Raw genomic sequence first — 19,651 nt, 5'->3', positions numbered from 1 at the left:
ACTACCATAGCTGTTGGGTCTGGTCACTAATAATGCTCTACACGTTCTGATGAGCAGTCGCCTAATGTACATGGCTCTTTGTGTGTAAAGTCTACAAGTTGGGAATAAGTAATGTAGGTGATTTGAGGATTGATGGGTAGGAAGGGGACTATGTGCCTTGCTGCACATTCTCTGGTCTTGCCCCAATGTTATATCCTACTGAACAAGCATCTGAGGGGAACTTCATGACCATCAGTAATCTACATTTAGTTCCTTAAACCCATGTTGCATGTAATGTCCAATATACCACCAATGTATAATCGCACACAAGCAAGCACGTAGGGTGCTGGCGAAGTCATTAGCAGCAACCAAGTGCACTCTACGATCCAGGAGATGCCCGGCAGTACCCAATCTACTTTAGGTCGAATGCTAACTGCGTCTGCCTAGTCTACAAAGTCAACGAGCAAGCTTTTTTGCTGTTTCTTGACAGACTGAACTGGAACATTAAGATAGGACTGGGAACACTGGAACTATTATAATGCTAAAATGCAAGGGAATTGTTAGCTTCCCTGTTGTTGGGCAATACCCAGTTTCTTAGTAGGATACAATAGGTTATCAAAGAGCTGCAGATGTTGCAAACTGTTTTCCTTTATTTTATAGCAATGTCTATTGTTCAGCTGGGAAGCATAGGATGCACAAAGCTAGCCCATCCTGGGCATCCACTTCTATGGCAACAAACTGTAAAAGGGAAGAGAATACCTGGGACTACCATAGCTGTTGGGTCTGGTCACTAATAATGCTCTACACGTTCTGATGAGCAGTCGCCTAATGTACATGGCTCTTTGTGTGTAAAGTCTACAAGTTGGGAATAAGTAATGTAGGTGATTTGAGGATTGATGGGTAGGAAGGGGACTATGTCAATTTATGTCCCATTTGTATTGTTTTAGGTTCACTTATGTAGACCTTCATTATTCATGTTGGTTTGATGAATTTCAGAACGCTGGGCTTTTTAGGAGTGGTACTTTCCCAAGAATTGTTCACATATTTTTCTTGTTGGAGAATTTTGCAAAGGAAACTGAAAAGAACCTGAACGTAACAGCACTGGCAAATTTTGAAAGAGGGAGGGGGGGGGGGGGGGCTGGATTTGCTCATAAAGGTTTATTATTCATAACCAATTGTAGCTTTTAAAGGTTTTCTGAAGGGAACCTTGCATATGTATCTTAAACTGCATAATGTAAAACAAAAAGTAGGTTACCGTAAAAAAAAGCATTGTATTTGGCTATAAATGTTTGACATCTCAAGAACATTGAGCCTCAGGCTTTTCCCTACCTTTTAGTGGTAAACAGGAAAGGAGTGGACATTTTCTTTTATTTTATTTTTACTGTGGGTAATGTGTGTTGTAGAATCAAAGATATATTGATTTCACAAAGCAAAACTAAATTCAATAACTAATCGATTTTGAGTCACAACGTCAAACAGGTGGTGTACAGCTGGAGACATGCCAGGTCTGGGGCTTTATAGACTAATGCATCCATTCTAGGGATTTGCTGCTCACCTCCTGACAAGTAACCAGAACATTAATCTTTCTGAGGTCGATCAAGGGGGTACCTTGGAGTGGGGTAACAAACATGTAATTGACCACTTTCATTAAGATACCTCTTTTGGGTGAATATGCACTGTATAATACACCAATTATGTTATGTTCCACTACTTATAACTAACGGTTGGTTAAAGACCTCTGATTTTCATCTGTGCATCTTAATTCAAATCTACAAAGTGTATGAGGTAGGTCCGAAACGATCCGTTCTTTATAATGCAAGTATTCTAGGTCCCACAAATAGCTTCTGAAATAATGTCACCAGTTGATTGAATGATATGAATCAAACAGGCTAATATGGAAGACATGGAGTTGGTGGCTTGTTTGAGGGGACATGCACCATTTATGTGCCTTGCGACAAGTGCTTTGATGAGTAAAGCAATTTAGTGTTTGACTCCTTTGAGAAGACAGATTTGAAAGCGAACAGCAAAAACCCACTGTTTGTCATTTGACAGTTATGTTTGGTGTGAAGAGAATGAGAAAAACCTGGAAAAACCCTGGAGAGGGACACTTTAACGACATAAGCAATGAACACTAAAACACCTACATTCACTTTCGACTAGTGGTGTAAACAGGAAAAACTACAGTACAAAGTACAGTAGAAATAAACATTCTTATTTATTCACTGTTCGTTCTGCAGTAAAAGTAGGGGCTCGCTTTCTCCTGTGAAAACTTGAAGAGTAGCAAGGAGGCGGTTATGGCAGTTAAAACACAAGAAATCTAGGTTTTAGCATTAGCAAATCAGTCACATCAATATAACCATATCATATGATCAGCAACTGCCTACAAGATGTACAACAGCATGTTCCTTCTTCCCTGAATGTAGTATGCAAGATGTTATTGTCAACAGCATCCCAAAGAAACACAAGGAGCAGGCTATGGTCAACGACAGGCAACACAAAAAAAGTGTACACACATGCCTAATGCTCAAGACACACACGTGGTGGGCGTTCAACGAGGAGACCTCACATTGAGGGCATGAGAGAAAGACTTGGCTGGTACACTTCTTCCAGTCCTATGGCCACAGAGAGAAACTACTTCAGCCACGATGCCCGTTCTAGTCACACATGATCATATATGATAGACTAGCTGAAGGTGATCTCAGTGCAGAGGGGTTCTTCGGCAAAGCAAGGCACAAAAGCCACAGATGCTTAGGTAGGTGTTTAGACAAGTTCGTGGCATTTTGGTGGAGCAGAGCCAACTGCGCACATCACTGCTGGCCAGTGTTCAGCCCAGGCCTGTGGACAACATTGGGGTCATGGATAAATACCAAGCTCTATTGTTAAAGGGTTGCTTGATCCTACATAAGGGTGTAAATTCAAACCGATGTCAAGCAAGGACAGTAGAAGGTCATCACTAGGGGGACAACTCTTCCCTTTTTAAAGGATACTCCAAATGGGGCAGCTATTACATAGTGAAGCAGCAGCTTTATCTTGGGATCCATCCATCTTGGTTTGGGCACTGGGCGCCTAAAGCAGGAAACTAGATTTCTATAGTTCACGTTTTGAAATGCAAGTCAAAACAGTGTCGAATTTTAGCACTCGACACTTGCAGCAAAGATCTACTCAAGGGCCTTTTAACAATTCATAAACATACGAGACATTGAGGACTGAAGGATCACAGGGCAAGCTCCACAGTCTCTCACTTCGGGGTGGCTTTCAGGAAGTCCTTAAAAACGTGCATCATAAAATTTAAAAGCAGCAAACTGAATGGCTCAAAACATACTACACACCCATACATTAATCGAAAAATTGGTAATATTTGCACATAATGGATAAGTCACCTCCGTGGACTAGCACAGCGACTTTAACATTCTCCGATTATTATTGTTCAGCCCAATAAAACTGTGCAGCTACTTGAGCTTGAATGTGCTTCATCGCATGCACGCATATTAGCAGAGTCTGGCTCCAAGGTGCTGTAATACAGACTGTGTCAAATACTGTAACTTGGTACTGAATTCATGGATCCTGTGTGCTGTAAGGTTGACCAAACATGTTTCCTGGTGCTGAAATATAATCTCATGACTTAAAATAGGGTTGCAGTAGCAAGGCTTCGAGCTGATGATGTTTCAGTGCAACTGAGAACGGACATGTGATATTTACATCCTCTTGATGTTGAAATGCGATTGCATAGGTACCAGTATTGGACTGGGACCTTAACTGCATTCCTCTTTGTGCTGAAGTGAAACATTAAGTACTTGGCACATGTATGTTGAAATGTGAACACAACTGCATTACTTTGGACTGTTGAAAAGTAAAGAGACCTAGACCGTGGGTGAAATGCTTGGCTCGGCTCCAAGGATCTATGGTGTGGACACAGTGGCTATGTACAGTGGAGGCACGCAGAGTTCGAAAGATCAGACCATTTCGAAGGTACCAGTGTGGTCCAGTACTCTACAGGTCAGGCACAATATAAGAAGCAGACACCACGAGGGCACAAGTGGTGAACTAGTTATACCATGTGTTACAAAACACTTTCATACCCCTAGGGGGCCGGGAGGCGGGTATTCAACAGGGAACCAGGCATATCCACTACAAGAAAAAGAAATTATCAAATAAGTGTACCCTGCTGAAATAACCACAATTGAGCAAATGGTAAATTAATAAGAAAAAACGTTTTTTCTCATTTCCCAAAACTATACATCAGAGCAATAAAGGCACTCGGAAGGAGTAGATCTCACCCAAGGGGAGCATTGGTTGTGGAACAGTCTGTTCGCCAAAGAGTGCATCGCAGGCATGAGTCAGTGGGGGGACCCCACATTGTCAAAGTGGAAGCCGCACCACTGGTCACCACGCCCATAGCCCAACAATACAGTGTGGCTCTGGGTCGAGTAATCCAATGCAGTCTACAGCGGGTAAGTGAACGGAGTGTAATTTTGTGCAGAGACTGCAGCCTGGCACAGTAACTTGATGGGGCCATGTACTCGTCCTGTCTCGGGCACTTCTGTAGTTTCGAGTGATCATCGAACAAGGTACAAGGCATGGTTTTTCCAGAAAGTTCTTCAATATACAGTACAAAGAATGTAGATAGCTGGTGATCCCACCTGAAAGAGGAGGGGAAAATAAAAATTAGGAAATCCAACAAAAAATAAAAAGGGATTTCTGCCTAGCAGCATTTCCTTTTAATTGCGTATTCAAGTAAGTTTACAATTGAAACATGCATTTTTTTTTTACCACCCGAATCTGATTTGTAATTTTTTTTTTAACCAAAGATGAACTGGGTCCACCGTGCAGAAAAGAATCCCACATACACACATGGATAGATACAAGGGTCCCCTCCACATGCCCCCCTGAGAGTGCACCTACAATGTGCATTCCTTTTCTATGCCCACTTCCCTCAATTCTCCAAAGTTACGAATATCCATTTCATGGCCACTTCATGCAACACGCTAGGTGGTTTTCAAAGAACATAGGAAGTACGTTTTATGGTACGATTCATTCACTACAAGCGATACACGGAATAGCACAACAGCAACAAAAACTTTTAAATTCAAGTTCATTACTAACTTCTTGTAGCAAGGGGCCCTCAGACTCATGTGTCTAAGATCTATCTCATTTGCAAACAGTATTCATAGTATGGCTTGAATTCCAATAGGCAACTCCTGGCCAAGCCTGGTGCTAGAATCTATGAAAACAAACAGCACATCCATCTTATTTTCTATATCTTCTTGAAAGTAGACAGACAAGTGCCAATCAAGCAAACTTTGTACAGGGCCTCAAAGTACACCAGAGCAGATGCGCCCCCCCCCCCTTTTACAAAATGCGATATACAGGAGCTCTTCTCTAAACTTGGTCTAAACCAATGCCTTCCAAACTACTCTACACTGTTGTCAGAGCCATCAGTGGCATGAAGGGGCTCACACTAGGAGTCCAGAATGCCATGCTGCCTCTCCCCGGAAAGTGGCAGGTCCAATGTAACTGGTCAGTCCCATTGAACCCATCCCTGCTCAAATCATGCTCCATTTCACACTTAAGGCATTGGCTCCTCCGTGCTGCTGAAGTGAATCACGGGATGCAGCAGTCCCCGGTTCAGAGATTAAAAATCTTGGTGTCTGGCTGGACCCTTCCCTCAACTTCGTTGGCCACACCAAAAGGACGGCGGCGTGCTGCTTCGGCATCCTGCGCAATTTGCGCCCGGCTCTTAAATACTTCGATGCCGCAGCTCGTCAATTGGTGGTGCAAGCAACGGTTTTGGCTCGATTGGACTATGCCAGCTCCCTTTTTATAGGATTAAACCAGGCCGAGTTAACCCATCTCCAAAGAGTGCAGAACGCTGCGGCCAGAGCGATCGTAGGTCTTCCTAGGTTTTGCTCGGCCGGTCCATCTCTGCGAGCCTTGCACTGGTTACCCGTTAGGCAGCGGATTCACTTTAAAGTTTTGTGCCTTTCTTTCAAGATTCTGAAGGGCCTATCGCCTCCCGTACCGCACCAACTTTTGCGCCCGTATATACCGGGCCGCATTCTGCGCTCGCTGGACCAAGAACTAGCGGTAGCCCCTCGGTTTAAACTCAGCCGGGTGGGGGGGTCGCTCTTTTAAGGTGCGGGCAGCCGCACTCTGGAACGCTCTCCCTTTGAAACTTCGGACCCTTGGGGACCTGCTTTCCTTCCGCAAGGCCGCAAAAACCCATTTATTTTCTGAACCTTATTAATTCCTTCACTCCCCAATTTCTTAATAACTGTTTCTGTTCCCCTGTTGTGTTGTGTTCGCCACCTTGTCGGTGCGCCGGGACGCTCCTTCGCTGGAGCAGCCGTGCGCAATACAAATTGCATTAACATAACATTACATAACATAACATGACACCAGAAAGGAAACATGGGAACGAATGACAAACCTGGTCTTTGGTAGACACCAGTCCGCACCGGAGTGACTTCCGCCACACTACCTTTCACACATTCCACAAAGGGAAAAGACGAACTGCTAGGGGCAAGGGTTCTAGCTCCATAGATTGGGGTTTAGACTTCGAAGTTTAGAAACTCCTTTTCCAGGAGACGGAGGAGGAGAGTTGAATGGACAAGATATTGCACTAAGGATCCATACTCAAATGATAGCCTTCTAACATGCAGTCCTCATATGGGTATGCCCCAGGACCCCAAGCTATTATAGGTTAAAGTGGGCCTAGAAGCCGGACACACTCAGGGCTGACTTATAATGTTTCTGGTTCCAGATCAATGAATGATCATACACAGTGGCTCCCAAGTAATGTTTTTAAAGGCAGAAGTACCAGCACACTAAGAGACATAGTATGCAATGACTAATCACTCCTGGACAGTCTGATAATAACAAATGGATGAGAGGCAATGGGGCTGAATGCACAGATGGTCTTGGGCCTTAGCCGGTTAGCGGAAGGTTATGGCAACCATCTTCCTTTATTCTGGAGCAACTACACGCTTCCTTTGGAAAGACCTCTTGTGATGTAGCTGTGAAACAAAGGTCTTACCATTCCAGCTAAGCTCGAACATCTCCAAAGTCCGTGATGAGCTGGTGAGTCTCCTTTCTGCGGTGATCTGAAGTCTCCTTCTCAGCAGCTTCATCCTGTAACTGAGTAAATAAAGAGCTTGTTTACCCTTCTTCCATAACCTGTAAACGACACTGCAAGAAACAAATAATAAAACCAAGGCAGAGCCTTTCCCAAGCTGCCATCTGTTCAAAGTCCACAGATGTGCTCTTAAGAACGACACCCAGTGCAAACTACTGCATATTAAGCAATCCCACATGCCAGGCTGGGCAAATATGTAAATGTTTTCTTGCTTTTATTCATCATCCGCATATACCTCGCTTCCTTGGCCTACTAGAATTACAATACACTACAACCAAAGATAAGACCACAGTGCAAGACGAGTGGCCCCTTTCTGTGATAACCATCACAGGGCACCTACTTTGTGCAGCTGTACAGAGAAAGGACCGCTAATGCCGGTATATGACAGCCGGCCACTGGTGACAAGACCACTAGTTGAGTCGACTTATTTGGTACAAACCCGATCACGGATGTAGTTTTGACCACAGGGTCCAATGCCACGAAGAATAAATGACACCACGCAGCACCTAATGGAGAGCGCAGCTTCAACGGCAGACAAAATCATAGAGGGGAACCAGAGGGCTAGCGTTGTGTCCTGAAAAGAAAAGTCAGAAAGGCAAACATTCAGAAGAATCTTGGTTGGAAAGTCTTTATATTAAACATAACACAATAACCTATTACCAGAGAAACCTATAGCTTGCTGTACACATTCAAATCTGAGAAAGATTGAGGTCAAGAGGCAGATGGTGGTCAAGAGGCAAATTATGGTCTTCAGCTTCCCATATCCACGCATCTTGCTAGGCACTGAGTTTTTCATTTCAATTACACAATTATAATGGTCACACTTTACTTTTCAGAGGTATAAACATTAAGGATGAACACTATAATCTTTTAAACACAGTAATTAAAAACACCCTGTACAAAAAAAATGCTCACCAGGTTTTTGTTTTTAAATAAAATATTTAATTTAAAAAAAAACATGTTCTACCTTTTACATAGTGTTCCTTTGCTTGTCCAGTTTGTCTTGCCTCCACACTCCACATAGGTTTCAAATTAGTACCTCATTTTGCATTTTCACTTAAACTTTTTTTTTTTTATCTGTAAACTGCATCAAGTGCACTCCCACCTCCAGGCCACCCTTAACCTATGAAGAGGCAGGCTGAAAAAGGCAAGGTAGGTTTTCGAACAGGAATGGATGCACAGTGGTTTAAACAACACACATACTCAATGGGAACTTAAAATAAATAATGCATGATTGGAATAAAACAACTAAAATGTCACACTAATAGTCCCCGGAAGGAAAACAAACATGTACTAAGAGGAGCAAAAACACAGAATAAACAATGTTTTACAAAACGTGCAAATTGTTAAAAATCAGCTAACCATTTGAAACCTCTTATAGTCTGCCTCTGTTTAAGACGGAAAAGAAAAACAAGGGAACCCTACTCACGACGGAACAAGGGTGATTAAGTATTTTAAGAAAAACAGTGGCTCCTGTGGAGAAGATACTTAGTACTAGATTTAAAGAAAAGGCGAAATTGTGCATACATTTACAGGGATTAAGGTGAGATGTCAGATAGAAATGAAGCCAGAAACACCGATTACGTTTTTCAATAATTGTATTGAAATTTCAATTTCACAGTAAAAGTGATGTACACATGAAGTATCAGAAATTATTTACAATTGTGAAATGTGTCCCAAGTGAAATTAAGAACCGTAAAACATAGAAATAGCATTTGTGAAACAATATGTGACGGTGTCAATTAAACTTTGCTGTTTGCAAAAGGCGATCACTCTATTTTTCAATACATAACACCTATATGGTGATAGAATGCCAGTTTCAGTAGTTCGCTTTTCTTAAGTGTCGAAGGCGTTTCAACCCAAATATGGATGTAGGGTCTCTTCAGGACCTACAGTATGGGGACATCTGAGTTGCGAATTGCTAGAATATTGGTGCTGTGTGTGAAGAAACGTGTACAGGTGAAAATAAAAATACTCACTAGGAAACCCGGCCGGGTTCCCTACAGAGCATGTGAGTTGCAGCAATTCGGGGGAAGCACAATGGCTTAGTTGCAGTGCTCCCTGTATATGTATGCAAATTTTCGCCTTTTCTCTAAATCTAGTATTAAGTATCTTCTCCACAGGAGCCACTGTTTTTCTTAAAATATCTGTTTAAGACGAGACATACAAGTCTTGCAAAAACCAGCTTACTAGATGTTTAACCTTTTTTTATCCTCTTATTGGTTTTGAACCTTTCCTCGTTTCCAAATACATTTGTAGATATACCACAGAATCGTACATTTCAAGCAAAAAAGGAGAGGCAGTGCGTGACCTTCAATCTCCTGGCTCTGTGGTGAGCAACTAATCATCTCTCAAGTCTGAAAACCACAAAGGCCCAAAACTGCCCCTAAGGCCTAAAACTTCCCCAAAGGCCCCTACAAAAGAGGGCTCTCAAATTAGGTATCATAAATTATGACACAGGTGCCATTGAAGATGCAGGATGGAGAACTCACATAAATGCGCGTGGTATCAAATGGACAGTCGTTGCTCATAACGACTGACCGGAAATGAGCTGGCACAGCAGTTGTGTTGCATCCGGCGATAAGATTCCTCCCTCCGTCTGCGACTGTTAGCGAAATGGCCAATACCAGCCCACAGAAGCAAGCAGCAGACAGCACAGAATTGGCCAGAGAGACTGCAAGCAATACCCAGTGCTGTGGAGTAAAAACAAAGTGATAAAGTGTTCATCAGAAAATAATTTGTCCACACATCTAGGTTAATTATTTGCTAAGTGTGCCCAATATCATGCAGCCCTCACAATAAAATGGAAAACAGGACTAGGACTACACCTCCCAGCTAAGGTATGTTATTTCACAGTCGTTGATGCAATGTATAGCCCAATCCTCCATCAACCTGGTAAAAAAAACACAAACCGCACAGGTGTAAAAACGAAACCAACAACACTACCTCACAGCAACAATTAATTCAACAGAATGTACCAGCCTCAGGTAAGGCATGATATATTTAAACTAGTGTCCGAGACACGTTCATAGCTTAACACATCTACGTTGCATGGAAATCTTAATAAAGAACACATTCCCTGTAATTTCTCTTAAAGGGATCAGCATTCGATTGTGTGCTCATCTTCGGGACAATGTTCCTTTGTAGTATATGGGACAATGCTGCAAGACAACCATGCCAGATCAGGGAGTGCTCGTCCTCCCTTCACTCATGGGAAGCATATTTTTCTCTAACTTAAGTTTTTTGTAGTACCATATAAATGATGAAATCATCCCACTGAGTTTTTTTGTTTTTTTTAAAGTTGCTTCTAGATGACATGGGAGAGTCTGAAAAAACAAATTGGGTTAATGTCACCATTTTAATACTACTATTCCACCAAACTACTGACAAATATAAATAATGCTAGGTATTAAAATCTTTAGTTTAGACAATCAATTGTAATCCAGGAAGCATATGTCCATCCATTAAGAGACCTGTTTCCATGTACTTTATCACATGTATAGTTACTATGTTGAAGATTTGATTTCGAAAGCCCATATGGCTGCAGGTATTCAACGTGTTCCCCTTTTGGGCAGAATGAAATGAACACGATCAGGAAAAAATCCTAAAAAGAATACCCTGAAGGAGGCATTGATATGTTATTTCCCTTGCTCTTTTCAATAGAATTTCTTCATTTCTGAAGCCTTGAAAACATGCAATTACCTTCCCAGAAAGCCGCTCTTATAGATTTCAGAAATAGTGTCTTATGTGCCCTTGTGATTGACAAAACTAAAATATGCATGCCGCCATCTACTGTTTCTTTAATTCACTTCGAGAGAACCTTCTCCGTGGATAAGGTTCTCTGCTATTTCCAGAATAGCAAAGAAACTCATGTTGTACCTCCAAGACCTTTTTCTAGTACTTCTGTTTTGTGCTGCCATTTTATCAAACCCACAAATTTCTTTTGTCAAGTCTTCCAACCTCTGCCTTAACCTTTGCCAGTTCCTTTTTTTAACAGTGCTGACAGATATGTTTTTCTTACTTCACAAAGTATTGAATGTAGCGTTAAAATAGCCCTTCTTTTCTATTTCTTCACCCTCTTCCTTCTTGCTTGAGAGTTAAGCTATTTTATTCCCTTTTAGAACGGTACCCAATCACTCCAATTCTGCTCCTGAAATCTTAATTTAATAGCTGGCCAAATAAGAGTTCACCTCCTTCATCACTAGTTGCATTGTTTACTTTGTTCTGCATGTCTCTTTACTCATGTCCCTCGGCTATTAATTCTTCTTTATAATAAACTGTTCTCATCTGAGGCTTCATTTGTTGAGTGCATGGAGGGTTGATCAGTCGTTATTTCTAGGCCCCTGGGCCTACTGTTATATAGTACAATTTTGGCCGGGATTACTCCAGGACCTTTTGTGCGAAACGGTCCATTCTTCTGGTTTTTACCGCTGCATCCCTCAGCAATCGTCCTGCTGGGAGTAGGGTTTGCTCTTACGCCTCGGTCACCTCTTTGCTTTTCTAGCTCCTCTGATCTTCTCCCATAGCTGGTTCTGGGCAGCCACTGGTCTTACTTTGACTCAGAAAATGCCTTCTCATTTTCAAGCTTTCTGTAACTATCACAACAATTTTCCAATGACTTAAACAGACTACTCAAACCTGTTGCTTTCCAGTGGTACAATATTAGATTCTTTAATGGGCAGGGGTTTGACCTCGATTTTCAATCCTGCTGCATTTATAGAAGCATCTACGTCCTGATTAATAATTCAAGTAGAATGTTTAAAGCGAGTTCCCCGACAAGGGGGGGGGAGGGGTCGGGGAGGGGGGGGTTGTCGTGGCTTGGCCGGCTGCAAGATGGCCGCACTCCGAGTGGGCTCTGCCAGCCAAGCTTCATAATCCGACAAGATACTGCAGGCATTTTCATCATACCTACACTTCGATGTGGTTTCCTGACCCCCGTTTCCCCCCAACCTCCACCCCCTCCCCCCCCCCCACTCCGCATTAGTCTACTTCTGGGGTGACTCCAGCAGGGGCGGAAGCCCCCTTGTTACGGACCTTCTGCCTTTCCGCCTCTCACCCCACTTTGCCATCTATAATTCTGCGGGAGGTTCTACACGCCTAAGGTTGGCCTGAAATTTGCTGGGACCCCGGCAAATTTCCTCCTCTGTCCGGCAACTAAGTGAGGTGTCCCTTTAGCAGGCTACAGTCTGCACTGCTGTACCATCGCTCCTGCTGTCCTTTGCACTCTATACCTTCTTGGGGGCCCCCTCTGCTGCGTGCTTGCCAACCGCCACTGCAGTTGTAAGGTTAATTCCCCACATCCGTTGCATCTATCCTGATACAGAGTCCTCACGTCAGCCCTGCCACACCTCGGCGTTTGCCAGTCAGGGGTTCTACTCATCATGTGGAAGACAGACCCAAAGCAGCCTAACATCGCCTTCGACCTCCGCAGGTCCTCCCGTCAGGACGGCTCCAGTTCTGAGGGTGGAGCCCCTACTGCCACCATGGAGGCGCCCCCCCTCCTGTGAGGACGACCTAAAAGCAATCATGCTGGACATAAAGTAAATGGTTACTGGCATCGCTAGTTAGCTGGACCAACTCTCGGCCCGCCTGGACTCAGTAAAAGCCTGTGTGGACACCCATGACAAACGCCTACTCCATGTTGAGTCCAGGATGTCCGACGTCGAGGACACCGCTACTCAAGATAGTCAAATGGACAAAATCCTAGCGGTTATACGGGTGAAAGATGAGGACTTGGAAGCGCTCTCCCGACAGAGCAATCTCCGTATTACGGGTCTTCCCAAATCAACCAACATTTCCCACATTGAGGACTATGTGGAGAATCTGGCGAAGGAACTGTTCGGCAACGTCCTCTCCTCAGTGATAGTCGTGGAACGTGCACACTGCTCCCTTGGCCCCAGTCCTGGACCCGGGCTGCCCCCACGCTCTATCATCGCAAAACTGCTAAATTACCGGGACCGGGACGCCATTCTTCGTGCGGCACCTGATGGGGGTACCATCATACATCAGGGCAACTCACTCTTTTTATCCGGACTACACCCTCACCGTACAGACGGCCAGACGAGAATTTCTACCTGCCAAGAGAATCCTACAGAAACATGAGGTCTCCTACATCCTGGCCTACCCAGCGAAGTTGAGTCCGCCAGGGCACAAAAACTCTTGTCTTTCCTAACCCTAGGGAGGCCCTGGCGTTTGCTATGAAGCTCGAGAAATCGTCGCGCCCACTGTCATCCAAATCCCTGCCTGAAGATGATCGCCTCAGTGACAATGACTGAAGTGATGTAACCGGATTGATGTTTCTTTTTCAACTATGCCGGTTTCCACTCTAGCTTGGCCAATCTGCTTCACTGCAGGGGAGTATGCCTAGCCCTGCAATGCTCCTACGGGATAATTCCCTATTGTACTGGTGTTCCTCCCCCTCCTAGGTGTGGGTTCCCGGGGTGAGGTGGGTAGAAATCTCAGCCTGTTTGGAGTGTTGGAGTGGGTTTGGGGTCAATCTGCTGCTCCTCTTTGGATGTAGAAGTTGGGGGGTAGACCCGGGGAGGGGGGCTGGGGAGTTCTCATTGCTGTTGTGGAGGGTAGAAATGTTGGGTAGGGGTGGGGGGTATTCGGGGTTTATTTCTCACCTTAAGGGGATGGGGTTTTGTTTGGACATTCTTTGGGCAATTCTCATTGTTTTCTTGTGTTTGGACTGCGACACTGCATTGTGCTCCTTGCCTTCCTATGCCATAAGTCAGCTGATAATATTCTCCTATGTAAGCACTGTTCCTCTAGTCCCTTCCCCCTCCTGTCGGTTGCAATCACCTAGTCTCTGCGTTCTGGGCGTTCCTCCTGTTCACTGGCCTGTTCCACTTTTCTGCTACATATTAACCAAGGCTTTGTCTGTGGATGCTCCCCCCGTTGTCCCGCCAGCTGGCGTCCTCGCCCTAGGCTGCATAATTTGCGCCTGCCCGCTGCGTCTCCCACTCGCGCTGCGTGCTGTAAAAACCATGACACTACGACATGACTGACACAGTCTGCTGGACCTAGATTGTTCGTGGTTTGAATGGCCACCGTAAGTCCAGGCTTATTCACTCTCGCTCACAGCGTCATAGGGTGGACATTTGTCTCTTACAAGAGACTCACCTAATGTCTGGGTCCCTCTCCAGACTCCAGGTGTGTTACTGGGAGGAATCACACTCCTCTTTTTACTCTTCATATGCAAGGGAGGTCTCCATTCTGATACGAAGGGGCCTCCCCTGGCAAACTGCTCAGGCACGAACTGATCCCGATGGCAGATACGTTATCCTCCCTTTTGGCGCATCCCCTGACGATCGCCGTGCTCTATGGTCCAAAATCGGATGACCCAGAGTTTTTAAATCACATATGGCACCTCATCTCCGCTGGCGGCCCGGCAGCCGTCATCTGGAAGGGGGGTGGGGACTTTAACGTTACTCTATCGGCGGCGCTCGACCGTTTGTCCCCATTCTCTCCACCCGCGCGCCACTGCAGCTCTCACGTCCACATTAACTGACAACTCACTTTTCGATGCCTGGCGCCACGTGCGGCCTGATGCCTGAGAGGGAACCTGTGAAACTGGCGCCAGGGGCTGCTGGTCATGCATAGATTTCTGGTTAACCTCCCCAGATGTCCTAATTAGGCTCACCGACGCGACCCACATGGTGCACACTTTTTCAGATCATGCACCGGTTCAGACTCTTTCGCCTCCCCCACTCCCCGCAGCGTGCATTCACTTGCAGACTCCCCCCAAATGCACTCAGAGACGGTCTTCTGTGCGGACATTCACGCTGCCATTACCAATTATTTTGAACTAAACATGGGATCCGTTGACTCTGCTTCGGTACTGTGGGAGTGCTTCAAGACTGTCATTCGGGGAGAGTGCATCTCTAAGCAGGCCAGCGTCCTCCATTCCATCCGCATCACTCTTGCAAAGCTGGAGGCTTAAATAAAGGCTCTGGATGCAGCCCAGGCCGCACACCCCAGGCCTGAGACTCTTGCGCTTATAAGACAAAAAACACACAGAATTTTCTGAAGTGGATAGAGAACTTTCCGTTTTGGGCAGAGATGGCCGGGCTCATCGCTTCAGCGAAGGGGACCGTCCTGGCAGAACTTTAGCTAACCTCTTATGCCCTCCTCGTGCTGCTTCCTATATTACGGCTCGCAGCAACAGGGGTTCGGCTGGGACCACCTCCCCGGAGGAGATTAAGTCCCACTTTCTGGACTTTTATTCACAGCTTTATTCTGCTGGTTTACCCCCGGTCACGCGAGACTTTTGAACAATACTTCAAGACTATTTCGTTGGTCTGGCTTGAGGATTACCATCGGGAATTTTTAGATGTGCCATTCACTAGGGAGGAAATACTCGCCGTCATTGGTGGCTTGTCCAGGGACAAGGGCCCTGGCCTCGATGGTCTTCCGCCCTCCTTTTACAAAACATATGCTGATCTCTTAGAACCACACTTGGCGTGTATGTATAATGAATCCTTTGATAATGGCCTCTTCCCTCAGACTCTTCGTGAGGCTATGATAACACTGCTCCTCAAACCCGAGAAGCCAGCCGACTGCCACGATTCCTATCGCCCCCTCTCTTTAATTAATACTGACAATAAAATTTTTGCTAAATTGATCTCTGCCCGCATTCTGCTCCTCATGCCCCTCATTGCCCTTCCGGACCAATCTGGTTTTATTCCCGGCAGAGCTACCTCACCCAACCTCCGTACAATCTTTTCAGTTCTACACCAGATTAATCCCAGCCTCCCCGCAGTGGCTGCCCTGCTGGACGCTGCAAAGGCGTTTGACACGCTTGAATGACACTTTTAATTCTATCTACTACCGCGCATGGTCTTCAGCAATATATTTATACGTAAGCGAATGCTCCTTTACACCAGCCCCTCGGCTTGCCTCCACATCAACGGACTGATCTCTGACCCCATTAGTATTGAACGCAGCACCCGGCAGGGGAGCCCACTGTCACGCATGCTTTTCGCTATTGCGATGGAGCCCCTTGCTGCCAGAGTTCGGCAGCACCACACCCAAAAGGGAATTGGGTTTTCAGCCCGATCACTCCTCGTCTCAATGTACGCGGATGAAGTAACATTGTATGTCCGCCATCCCCAGGAAAATCCTAGCCCCTTGTCTGGGAAATCATACGCTTTGGCGGACTGTATGGCATTCAGGTAAATTGGAGCAAGTCTGTGGTGTTCCCTCTGACTGATGCCACTAGGCTATTCACGAAGGATTTTCCTTTTTGTGTAGGCCTCTGGTCCCACCTGCTATCTGGGCATCTGGCGGAGTAGGGATCTGGACGAACCCTGGAGATCCAATTTCAGGCGTGCGGTGGATTGGCTGAAGTCCAAGATTCCGTCTTGGAGTCGTCCTCCGTTATCTCTTGCTGGCTGGATCGCCATTGCCTTGATGGTGGTTCTGCCGGAATTCCTTTATATGTTCTTGAACATCTCTTTTCTTCTTACTGCTCATTTTTTCCGCAAATTGTGTTCCTTAATCATTTCACTCGTCTGGGCAGGCAAACCACCAAGAGTTGCGTATGAAATTCTCACTCTCCCTATGTCTGTCGGTGGTATGGGCGCTCCTGATTTCAAGATTTATGCCTTATGCGCCCAGGCCAGCTTTCTGCACTTTTGGGTCCATCCCACTCCTTATCAGCCACACGAGGCCGTTGAGACGGATATTGCATCCCCCTGGCCGCTGGACACAGCATAATTTGCTCCGGCGGTATGCCCGCGGGCAGAGGTGAACACGGTTGAGACACTGCGCTGGGCCTGGTCTGGCCTGCGCCGGCTCTCCAATCTTCCCTTACTCTCTGCTAACGCTCTGCCAATAGTGCATCACTCTGATATTTTTTTTTTTTTTTTTTTTAAATTATATTTTTATTGCAGAGTTATAAACAGCAGGAAAAAGCAAACAGCCAGTGCACTTGTGGGCTCCCCCCATCCAATGACAGTTCACAGTTGTACACAGCCATTCAGCCCGCATCCCGGGGGCCGGGCGGCATATCAGATCGCTCGAGAGGAACACAACACAGTGTACGTCCCATTGGGACCCTGGCGGAAGGTCGTTTTACGTATCTGCTTTTACCCCCCCACCCGCAACAACATTCCCGTCAGCCATCTCCGTGGAATCAACGTAATTGCCCCCGTCGGGGCCTACTCTAGGCTATTCGGGCCTCCGTGCCAGGCCGTCCCACCCAAACAGTCTGCCCGCCACTCAATACCCCCTGTCCCAGTAGTTCCAAGGCCTCCACCAGCAACCCTCCAATGGCTTCCGGCCCTCCCCAAGCCCCTCCACAACTAACCCCCCCAACGCCCCCCCCCCCCCTGGCAACTGCTAAGGTGTGTGCTTCGCTCTACTAAACTGGATGGTTCCACTACAGTGCGTAGTGAGATTCTTCTGTGTTCGCCCCGCGGTGTCCAGCGGCTTAGGTCTCGCCGTCCTCATCCTCAACCAAAGCATCACGCAGAGCCTGTACCACTAACTCCCAAGCACGCGCCGCATCCAGAGCTTTCTCATTCCCCAACTTCACTGCTTGCTTCATCCGGAGCACGCTCTCGCAGTCAGACCATCGCAGCAACTCATTCTTCCATCTACGCAGTGAGGGAACCCCCCCTGGCCTTCCAGTGCCACGATATTTCCCTTTGAGCCAATATCAGACCCAAATCTATGAATTTACTCGTCACCTTGGTGTGCTTAGTATGCGGGAACCAGAGCAATAGACACGCCGCCATGTCGAAGTCTACCTCCCTGTCAGTCACTTCGTTCAGGAGTTCCCCTACCTCCGCCCAATAAGTTCCCAGTTGTGGACACCCCCAAAACAAGTGGTCCATGTCCGCCCCAGGGGACGAGCACCGGGGGCAACAGGCATCCGGCACCCGAAAGTGCCGCTGTAGTTTCTCTGGAGTTAAATAGGCCCTATGGAGCACATAAAAATGGACCTGCTGAAAGCGCGCGTTCCTGGTGCCCTTCCACGTGCGTCGCAGGATATGGCCCCATGCCGTATCCGGTATGGGCCGGCCAACGCTCCCCTCCCATTTAGCTTTGAGCCCATGGAGTGGTTCCAGCCCTTCGTTCAGCATCCTATTATGGAGGCACGTCACAGCTTTGAATGTACCAGCTGCCATCACCACATATTGGCATGCCATAGTCGTCGCGGGCTCCAGGAGCCCCTCTTTCCAGTGCTTTTGCATGGCAGCCACTACAGCCGCGTGTAGTAGGAAGCCCCCCTCAGGCAGTCCGAACTGGTCCCGGAGCACGTCGAACGGCGCCAACGCCCCATCTATATACAAGTCACCCACCACCTGCAACCCCGCGTCCTCCCAGTCCATCAACGGGGACCAATCCCCTCCGTGCGGCAAAGCCGTCAACATCCCGATCGGGATCTCCGGGGCATAAGGCCGCGATGCCCTCGCTCTCCGAAGGCTCCTCTGCCAGCACAGCCGGAGCGTCCGCTCCTCCATGGTGAGGGCCCGTAACTCGAGCCGCTGCTGCATAATGATGTACGACAGCACGTGGCGCTGTATCCCCCGACCCCGGTCTTCCTCCGGCCCCCGGAACACCCTGGCTACGTTCTGCGTAAGGACCTGCAACTGCGCTGCTAGATAATACAGCTCAAGGTCGGGCACGGCCATGCCCCCCTCCATCTTGGGGCGAAGTAGCGTGCTCAAGGCTATTCTGCGACGGCCATGCCCCCACAGAAAGCCAATAATCAGTGACCGCAGTTCCCTAAACACCCCCTGGGGAATCCAGACAGGTAGCGTTCGGAAATAATAAAGGAAGCGGGGGAGCGCCACCATTTTCAGCAATGCTATCCTGCCCAGGACTGTCAGCGGGAGGGTCGACCAGAAAGACAAGCTACCCCGCAGTGACCGGACACAACGGCCAATGTTACCCTCCAAAAGGTCAGCAGCCGAGTGGTAAATGCGGACACCCAAGTAGGTGATGCACGAGGGTTCCCATGTTACACCCAAGTCGCTGCTAGGGGCTGGCGATCCCGCTCTCAGCGGAAACACGCAGGTCTTTGCCCAATTGACCTTAAGGCCCGACAGTCGGCCGAACTCGGACAGCAGATCCATCGCTCCAACCAGTGCCCCCGAAGCGTCAGCTAGGTACAGGAGCAGGTCATCTGCATAGAGCGATATATAATGCCATTGCCCATCACTCACTATTCCCGCGTATCGGTCGCCTGACCTCGCATGGACCGCCAAGGGTTCCATCGCCAGGGCAAACAACAGAGGGGAGAGAGAGCATCCCTGTCGTGTTCCCCTGCCCACCGGATACGCGGCAGATACCAAGCCGCCCAATCGAACTCTCGCCGTCGCCGAGGCATACAAGACCCTCGTCCACCTTCGAAACCCATCGCCCATGCCGAACCGCTCCAGCACCCCATCCAAGAAAGGCCATTCCAAACTGTCGAAGGCCTTCTCGACATCCACGGACAGAACCGCCGGCGTTCCCTCCCCATCCAAGATGGCGTCCATTATTCCCACCAGGCGGCGGATATTCATCGCCGTGCTCCTCGTGGGTATA

The 19,651-nt window shown here is 47.2% G+C and overlaps 1 protein-coding gene across 1 annotated transcript in view; it reads right to left on the bottom strand.

Annotated features, from left to right (window-relative positions):
• Positions 1 to 2,174: 2,174 nt before the first annotated feature.
• KRTCAP3 (keratinocyte associated protein 3) overlaps positions 2,175 to 19,651 on the bottom strand; it is a 95,190-nt gene continuing 77,713 nt past the window's right edge. Inside the window, exons 4-7 of the mRNA XM_086928170.1 lie at positions 9,604 to 9,804; positions 7,551 to 7,685; positions 7,013 to 7,113; positions 2,175 to 4,619 (exon numbers count right to left, since the gene is read on the bottom strand). Coding sequence (XP_086784296.1) covers positions 7,021 to 7,113; positions 7,551 to 7,685; positions 9,604 to 9,804 — 429 coding nt within the window. The 3' untranslated portion in view covers positions 2,175 to 4,619; positions 7,013 to 7,020. The remainder of the gene's footprint in view (positions 4,620 to 7,012; positions 7,114 to 7,550; positions 7,686 to 9,603; positions 9,805 to 19,651) is intronic.

Source organism: Lissotriton vulgaris, chromosome 6, assembly GCF_964263255.1.
Source record: "Lissotriton vulgaris chromosome 6, aLisVul1.2, whole genome shotgun sequence".
NCBI lineage: Eukaryota > Metazoa > Chordata > Amphibia > Caudata > Salamandridae > Lissotriton > Lissotriton vulgaris.
Note: the sequence above shows the minus strand (reverse complement) of the source record. Positions and strands in the feature narration are given on the sequence as shown.